Source organism: Equus caballus, chromosome 20, assembly GCF_041296265.1.
Source record: "Equus caballus isolate H_3958 breed thoroughbred chromosome 20, TB-T2T, whole genome shotgun sequence".
NCBI lineage: Eukaryota > Metazoa > Chordata > Mammalia > Perissodactyla > Equidae > Equus > Equus caballus.
The window spans coordinates 39504226-39513433 of NC_091703.1; the positions used below are offsets into that span (position 1 = coordinate 39504226).

Here is a 9208-nt window from a genome sequence, read left to right on the forward strand (position 1 = left end):
GGGGGAAATGGGCTGGTACAGTGAAGAAAGGAGAGAACGTAATGGGAATGTCTGGAGAAAAGATTGAGGGACGCAGGAAGAAGGAGGTGCACAGAGGAAAGCCTGTGACTTTTTCACAACTGCTGTCCTTTAATGGTGTCGCAAACTGAAGGTGAAACAACTGAGGCACAGACGGGTGCTGAGGAGCCACCCACGGGCTCCCTGCAGTGCTCCTGACTCTGGCTCTGCCTTCAGAGCTGGGAGTCCTTTCATCCTCGCGGACTTTTCCCTTCCCCTCTTCTTCTGCCCCTCAGAGACCTAACCATTCTCTCTTCTTTGTCGAGCTGATTTGCCACCTCAAACTTTAAGGAATGGCTCCATATTCCTTCCTGCCACCATCACTTCCAGGATCCTTGGCGAAGGGACATGACAGTGGTAGCTGCAGGATACGCACTGCCTTGGCTGAAAGAGGAGGTGCTTTGTTCCTTAAAGCTGAGAGCTGTGTGCTTCAGTTAGCCCCCAAAAGTGGCATTGCCTGAGGCTCTAATTCCCCGACTCGAGGAGAGCACAGTGGATAGTGCTGTTTAATGGTGGACACAGAAAACTCAGACCAGGACCTCCCTGTGACCAGCAGGAGCGATGCTAGAATAATAGTCTCACCAGCCTTCTCACTTGCCTGAAGACTGTTCTGGTGGCATGTTTTAAAATCTCTGTGTGAGTCATGCTCTGCTTCAGGGTCCCAGCAGCTGTGCGTCAGGTTTAGTTTTACCCTGTGGAGGGCTGGTGGCCACGACAACCTCTTCAGAAGCTGGAGTGAAAGCTAAGTGGTTTTACCTTTTCAAGTACTTCAAGCACTGTAGTGATTGTTGAGAGTGGTTTCAGCATCGCTGTGATAATTCTTACAACAGTGAGATGTTCACACTCTCTGAAGTATTGGGCAGTTGTAGATGAGTCCATGGCGGCCTTGGAGATGGAGAGTATGTCACGTCCCAGCAGTGTCACCCTCACCTCCAGGAGTGAATCCACAAACTCATCAGGGGTACATAGAATTCTACTGGGGCTGGTTTAGGTTTGCCTCTGGCCTAGGATGTTGGCATTGGCTTTGTATGATTTGTTTGAGCTGTATTATCTAGTTCAAGGATCTGTGAGAAGCTCTCTGAGTTGTAAGTACTCTAGGAGGTTGGGAAATGATGTGATATGTCACTGATGAAGTCTGTCATTCTGTTCGGAGTTTTTCTCATCATATCAGCTCATGTTTTAGACACGGTAATGCTCACTGTTTGACTTCCTGTTAGCCAAATCAAAAAGATTTGTTAATGCATTTTTCTGGCAAAGCGGGGATATGTGTGTGTCCCAGCAGCTTATTTAGGTCACATCCATCCTGATAGACGTCCCTCTTCTCTAGAATCAGGACATGTAAACATTCGAAAGAACTGGATACCACTTAGCGATACAGACTGCGAGTGAGCTGAGCGGAGGCTTTGGGCCGTCTGGCGCTCAGCATGCAGTTCTCAGAATTTAAACATGCCTGACAGCCCACTGGCAAACAGCGGTGTCATATGAAGAGTCTCTTCTTGCAGGCGGGACGTGGTGTTACTGACCATGAACTGGTGCCCAGCGTAGTAACTGAGCAGGAACACACCAGCAACGTAAATATTGACAGCTCTGTTTTGTCGGTCACTGACTCCATGTTTCACCATTATTCTCGCAACATGAATTAAAACTTAAATTGCCCTTTGATGTAGTCTGTGTATTTATATTTGTCAAGATCTTAGAGTAATCTTTTTCTTACCCTGACCTTATTCTTCATCGAGGGATTGTTTATAAGGACATGGTACTTTTTACCCTGTGAGTGGCACAGACTCATCATATGATCCAAACAACAGGTGATAAGGTTTAATTTCTTCTGAGAAGAGAAGAATATGTGTCTAGGTAGTTCTCCCAGTGCTTTAAATAAAGTAGAAGCTTATGAACTTGAATGGACATAAACACTTTGTTTCTGTTTTCCTCTGAACCCACATTTCTCCTTTGGATTACTCTGGAGTTCAGGCTGCAGGACAGAGGTCTTTTTCCACCTCCAGTGCATGCGGCCATAGATCTCTTCAGGAAACTGTCCTCCCCTTCACTACCCGTCCTCGCCCCTTTCCACATTTAAGGGACCATCAATAATTTGCAAAGCCTTAAAAGCCTTTGTTTCACCAAAGTGATAACTGTGGTCATGGCAGTATTTATCCTCCCAAGTGCCACCATTCTGAAACTCAAAATATCCTCATTTGAAAGATGGAATTAGAAAAATCACCATTTTGTGACCCCTAATGAAATAATTACTGGGGAGGAATATCAGTGGATGCTAAAAGCCATAAGTGAAAGGAACTGATATTTACATGGTGCCAAAGTATCCCGCTTACTGGTTTAGGGCAAAAAAGAAGCATCTTAACCTGGTGGTCAGATTTAGCATCATTAATAATGAGACAAATGACCTTAATGCACCATCAGGTACACAGCGTCACCTATGAAGTATTCTTGCCAAAAATGTTTAAGCCAATTCTTACCAAATTTTTAGATCTAACATGGTTTTCAGCAAATGCAAGGCATAGAAGAAAACAAGGGAAGAGATACGTGATAGCAGAAAGAATCAATCAGACAGATCCCTACTAATAGGTGTTCTCAAAACAACTGGAGGTCTTTTCAGGTTAAAGGTAGGAAAAAACAGGAGTGACAGATGGGTGGGATTATTCTAGATTAAGAGAGACTAAAGAAACCCTAATCAAATGCAGAATATGGCCCTTAATTGGATCCTAGTTTGCTCAAACTAGATGTAAAAGACAATTTTGGGATAATTGGAGAAATTTTAATATGAACTGGATTTTAGATGATATTTGGGAATTATTTATTTGTCAGATAGGATAACATTTTATGATTGTATAAGAAGATGTCTTTATGCTGAAATATTTAGGGGTAAGGTGACATATCAATAATATTATTTTAAAATGATTCAGCAAAAAATATATGTAGAGGTAAATAAATATAAAATATTAATTGTTGGATATGGGTGGTGGGCATATGAGTATTCACTGTAGTGTTTTGAAATTTTGTATTGAAATTTTTCAAAGTGAAAATTTTAACAACAAAATTTTCTTTCATCCAAATACCATGTCTTACCCACACATCCATGTAAAACCCTCAATTTGTTTATTGTTTGAAGATCCATTTGATGAACATTCATTTGCCTTCTGTTAGTAAATAAGTAGTGAAGGGAGATCAAAACAAAAAACAAAAAGCAAAAAAATTAGCCCTGCTTATCCCTTTAGATTACTTTAGTTATACGCTTTCGTTTTGATGCAATTTCACTGTAATGGTAGCAGTCTGACATTGACATTCCGCAAATCTTGGTTATTGATCAAACAGAATATTGGTTATTTAAAAAAATTTCTTCTTTAGTAATGTATTCTTAAAAAGTAGAAATTCCCATCCATCCATGTATACGGACACACACACATACATATAAAGGAGAAAAGGGATCATATATCCTAGAGCAGACACTTTGGAGGAGAATTCTTTGTTTAGGTATGAAGGGTCCAAACTGTGTGTTTGCTTAATAAGGCATAATTTTTTGGTAACACGTTAAAAATTTCTCTTTTTTCATTCCTATCTGTGGTGCTGATAGCTGTCGACTTGCTGGAGAAGATGCTTGTGTTGGACTCAGATAAGAGGATTACAGCAGCACAAGCCCTTGCGCATGCCTACTTTGCTCAGTACCACGATCCTGACGATGAACCAGTGGCTGATCCTTACGATCAGTCCTTTGAAAGCAGGGACCTCCTTATAGATGAATGGAAAAGTAAGCCATAAGGGGAGGATTAACATCTAACTTGAGAACTTAGATGTGAAAAGCTTTCCTAGGTGAGCCACTAACCAAAAGCTGTAGGAAGAATAAAATTTCTGGTTGTAACCAGCTCGTTAAAACTTGTCCTTAAGGATCTCTAATGCAGAATGAATATGTTCTTCTGGTGGAAACTGTCTATAGTAGATGATGACACTCTCTGGACCTTTGAGATGCTTACGTCTGGTCTGATTTTGCACACAGCCCCCCACATCTGCATAGAGCTTTGAAGTTCTCAGAATTTATTTACAACGTCTCTCTGAGATAAGTACGGGATAGGGTGTTTTTATAGCTTTACGATTGATAGAACTGGGGCAAAGAGAGTTATATCTTATCTGTTATCTTAGACCTAGTTAGGGACACAGCCAGAAATGGAACTCATGTCTGCTACGTCCAATCTCATATTCTTTCCATAAACCACAAATTCAGAACTCCTGTTAAATGCCAGAAGCCAGGATTGTTTGTTGTTGTAGCTTATGGGAGGGCTCTGTTATTCTTGAGCACCTTCTCCAGAGAGCTTTAAAGAAGAGGCACTGAGTGATGACAGAAACAAGAAAAAATGGTTCTTTTCTATGTACCCTTGAACTTCTGTGTGATCTCATGTTCCACTGGGAGGTCGCCTGCAAGCATTTTAAGTAGCCCAGCAAGCCTGGGCAGGGAAGCAGGAGCTCGAGCTTAGAGGTTAGAATGCTTGCCAGCATAGAGAATAGTCTAAATTCTCACATCCTACTTTTTCTTCCCAATTTCTAGGCCTGACCTATGATGAAGTCATCAGCTTTGTGCCACCACCCCTTGACCAAGAAGAGATGGAATCCTGAGCGCCTGATTTCTGTTCTCTTGATCCCGCTTCACTGTGAGGGGAAGGCCTTTCACGAGAACTTTCCAAATATCATTCAAGTGCCTCTTGTGCAAAGATTTCCTCCACGGTGGAAGGGGTTTGTGTGTGCGTGTGTGTAAATGTGTGTGTGCACACATGTTAGTATGTGTGCATGTGTATGTGTGTCTTTGTGAGAAGATAACAGAATACGAGCAAACTATGATCACAGTGACTTTTACGTGGAGTTACAGATGCTGCGTGGCAGCCTCTGCTTGCTCTTCTTTGTGAGAGTCAGCTCAGGCAGGCAAGAGCTGCCATCTTGTTAGGTTTTATTAAATGCAAAGTAAAAAATATAAACGTCCCAGATCCCAGTCATGCTTTTGCCATTTTGGCCTTTCCTGTGGCCCCGCCTTGATGGTGGGAGGTAGAATTGACCATATCCCCCAGCGGCACAGAGAGAAGGCGCACACCTTCTGGCTGCTTCAGATCTGAAGCCGTCCATCAGCGATGCATACAGCCAAAAAGGACCAACTGGCTTCTGTGCTCTAGTCTATGATTAACTTGCTTAATATGATTCTCAGAACTCAACAGGTGTATCTGAAACTGTAAATATGTTTGTGCCTTAAAAGGAGAGAAGGGAGTGTAGAGAGTTAAGAGAGTGCAGCAGATGAAGTTCTGAGCCAGGCGCGTCGTCAGGTTGTCGGACGGCTACTTGTGAAGCTGAAGTAACCAGGGAGCCTTCAGAGGCGCCGTGTATGCATGTGTGAGCATGCGTATATGTGCTTCTCTCTCTTTCTTCCTCGCCCCCCAGGTGGTGTTGCCGTTTCTCTGCTTACCCCCACCTTCAGTGCAGAGGTTTCTTGAGTATTGGCCCCGGTAGTCAGAAGCCGGTTCTTGCTGTCAGTGTACTTCCTGTGTGCTCTTTATTCCTAGCAGAGTGACATGTGTTTTGCACGTCTTGCTATTTGAGCATGCACAGCTGCTGTCCTGTTCTCTTCGGGAGGCCCTGGTGCCAGGCAGGTTTGCCAGTGAAGACTTTTTGGGTAGTTCGGAACCCATGTCACCTTGGCTCATGCTTTGGGCAGGTGACATCATCCTCTCTTCAGCCCCCAGTGCTATTTTGTGTTGAACACAATTAATACTCCAGGTGCTTTTGATGTGAAAACTATGAAGAAATGGAACAGATGGACATATAGCATTTTCATTCTTGCCATCTGGTTTTCAACAAACTATTTTTGGGGAGCTGTCATGGGAAAGATCAGGGCTTTTCCTAGGAATATCTCAGATTTTGGAAAACAAATTGTTCTCTTCACTCCCAATAACCAATGCTAAGAAATGCTGAAAATCAAAGTAGAAAATAAAATCTCATGAGGCCAGAAACTCCTTTTGCTATCTTTGTCTAAATATGGTTATTTTAAAAAAGTAACAAGGTGTCTTTTCCACCCTTCTTTGGAAAAGGGTCTTCTTGGCAGCTTAACATTGACTTCTTGGTCTTGATTTAGGGAGAAATAAATTTTGTTTCAGAATTTTGTATATTGCAGGAATCCTTTGAGAATGTGATTCCTTTCGATGGGGAGAAAGGGCAAATTATTTTAATATTTTGTATTTTCAACTTTATAAAGATGAAATATCCTCAGGGGTGGAGAAGAAGAGTTGTTTTCATAATTTTCTGAATTTCAGGCATCTTGTGCTACATGAGGGCCCACATATTTAAATCTTCTGTGAAATAAAGTATAAAGCTACTTCCAGTGTTGGCTATGTGACAGAATCTTGTATTTGGGCCAAGGTGTTTCCATTTCTCCATCACAGTGCGGTGATGCATGCGCTCCAGAGGGGCAGGTAGGACCCTGGGTCAACTGGAGTGAGAAGGAACAGGCAGACTGATGGCAATCACAGCTCGCCTGGGATTCCCCCTCTTTAAAAATGAACGCAAAGGCCTCATCTCCTTTATATGCAGGTCAAATCCTCACGATGCACAGCAAGATGAATTTTATCGGCCATGTTTGGTTGTAAATGCTAGTGTGATTTCCTACAGAAATACTGCTCTGACTATTTTCATAAAGGTCTTTGCACATGTGACCATATCTGTGTTAGGAGGCTGAATGCTCCGGGAGCCTGAACTCAGCTGGAGCCTGTGGAAGAGCTCCTTGGTTTCTGAGCATCACGCTCCCATCTCCTGATTTCTCTGAACGGAAAACAGAAGAGAGAATGAGGGATACTGCTATGTTATTTGTACTCATGAACTTGGCTGTAATCAGTTATGCCATATAGGATGTCATACAATACCACTGGTTAAAATAAAGCCTATTTTTCAAATTTAGTGAATTTCTCAAATTTATTTTCCTCTTGGTTGTTTTTATTTACTGCACAGTGTGGCATTGTATCAATGTTCTTTCAGCTGTGGCCTGCCGTACGTTTCCGACAGGTCTTGATATTATTCCTAAAATTTAGAAAACATTTGTAGAGCTCTTTAGCTGTACACTAATTTATGGGAAGCAGAGCTGAGTCTCTGATGTGAATGGGTAAAGCAAACAGCAAAGACGCATGGTGTAACACGGCAGGCTCGGGATTACTACACCTGGGTGTCAGAGTGGCCGAGGACAGGGGTCAGCAAACTGGCCCAAGGGCCAAATCCAGTCTGCCACCTGTTTTTATGTAGCCCGCTAAAAGTGGTTTTTACATTTTTAAATGGTTGAAATCAAAGAACAGTATTTTTGTAGCATGTGAAAAATAATGTAAAATTCAAATTTCAGTGTCCATAAATAAAGTTTTATCAAAACACAACCATACGTTTGTTTACATATTGTCTATGGCTGCTGTCGTGCTGCAGTGACAGAGTTGAATAGTTGCGACAGAGGCCATATGGCCTACAAAGTCTGAACTGCTGGCTCTTTGGCCCTTTACAGAAAAAGTTTGCCAACCCCTGGCCTATAACCTCAATTTCCTCATGTGTGAAATGAAGTTTGTTTAAATAGCTGTTTGTGTTCTTTTCAACTTTGACATTCTAAAAATATCTGTAGAAAGTATATTTTTATTTTAAAATTGCCAGAGAGAAGGTTGGATGTATACATGTGTGTGTACACCGTTAACAGGCTTTGAAGTAAATGTGTTTTATGACTCTTCTGTCTTATGGCCCTTGACAGCATTCTTCAAAACTACTGAATTGCTTTCAGGATTAAAGGGCCACGGGGTCTCACAGCTGGGTTCAGGCCTGTGTTGGTGCGCTTCCCTTCCCGGTGGCCTCGGAATGCTGACAGGTGTCCCGGGCTGGATTGTGGAGATAGTGAGAGCGTGCAGCTGGGTTATTTGTCCTGTGCTGTCTGGTCTCTGGCTGGCAGCTGAGGATGATGGTAGTGATAGGAAGCAAACCAAGCGCAGACTCTTTTCTTCATCCTGTCCTTAGTGACTCCTTAAGGGGGAAAAGAAAAGGGACCCAGTTGTCACATGTGAAACGTATCAGCCCCTGTAAGGATCAGACAGTTGTAGGAAATATTTTGCCTTCACGTAGCAGACGTGAGTGCCGTGACACAGCCTTCCTCCTGGGCTGCTGAGAGTGGCGGGCCTGCTTGGCTCAAAGAGAGACTCGACACCAGAAAAGGCGCACCTAAAGTGAATCCACTCAAAACGGGGACTCAAATTTCACGGCGTGTGGTGGAGACCAGGGGCAAGAGGAGTTTGATCGGGACTTTTATCATGAAAACTGAACAAAACTATAAAAGCATATTCGTAATCTCAAATATATTCTTAGAATGAACAAAGAAAGAATCAAGTGTTTGTTTTTCAAGTGCAACTGTGATTTAGGATCCTACAATATCCTTCCCATTTGATTTTTGCTACATAATCATGGGATTTTTGCAAAAATAGTTGAGATCTTCCTCGGTTTTCCTGAGGACCTGAACCTTGATATCCACATCCTTCTTTTTTGGAAGTATCTATTGGTGATCACCTTTCCCTTTGTTGATAAATGGTCTGTCTGCCTGATCCACATTTCTCAGTGGCTTTGCTTGAGATTTGAGCAGTTTTCTAGACTTATTTATCAAGTTCGTCAAATCCACCATCTTTTGCAAGATTTGCAATTATTACAATTAATCTGCATTATACCTGTGTCATTTGTCATGTGCTTACAATATAATCAGTTAGAGACTAACAGAAGACTAGAGTGGCTGGATAGACAGTGTGCTCAGATACTTAGGAAGCAACGGGCACTAACTTTCTAAGAAGTCTGTCAGTGAATGTTTCCACGTGATGACTTTCACTTCTCTATACAATCTGATGGCCACAAGGACTTGGCTAATGAATATGCAAATAATGACCCTTTTTATTTACAGTGCAGAATACGTTTTAATACACATACCCTTTGAACTTAGCATTTACGCTTCTCAGAACTTAGAGGCCTCACACGTGCACGAATGAAGAAGTAAAAGGTTATTCAGTGTCATGTTCTTTGTAAGCAAAACATTGGAAGTACCCCGCATATTCAGTAAGGACTTGATCGAATAAGATGGCCATCTGTACAGTGGAGAACCTCC

At 42.2% G+C, this 9208-nt stretch overlaps 1 protein-coding gene across 2 annotated transcripts in view; it reads left to right on the forward strand.

Annotated features, from left to right (window-relative positions):
- MAPK14 (mitogen-activated protein kinase 14) overlaps positions 1–6999 on the forward strand; it is a 68033-nt gene extending 61034 nt beyond the window's left edge. For both annotated transcript variants that reach the window (XM_023624825.2, XM_023624824.2), the window contains exons 11-12: positions 3647–3820; positions 4613–6999. In XM_023624825.2, coding sequence (XP_023480593.1) covers positions 3647–3820; positions 4613–4680 — 242 coding nt within the window. In that variant the 3' untranslated portion in view covers positions 4681–6999. The remainder of the gene's footprint in view (positions 1–3646; positions 3821–4612) is intronic.
- The last annotated feature ends 2209 nt before the right edge of the window (positions 7000–9208 follow it).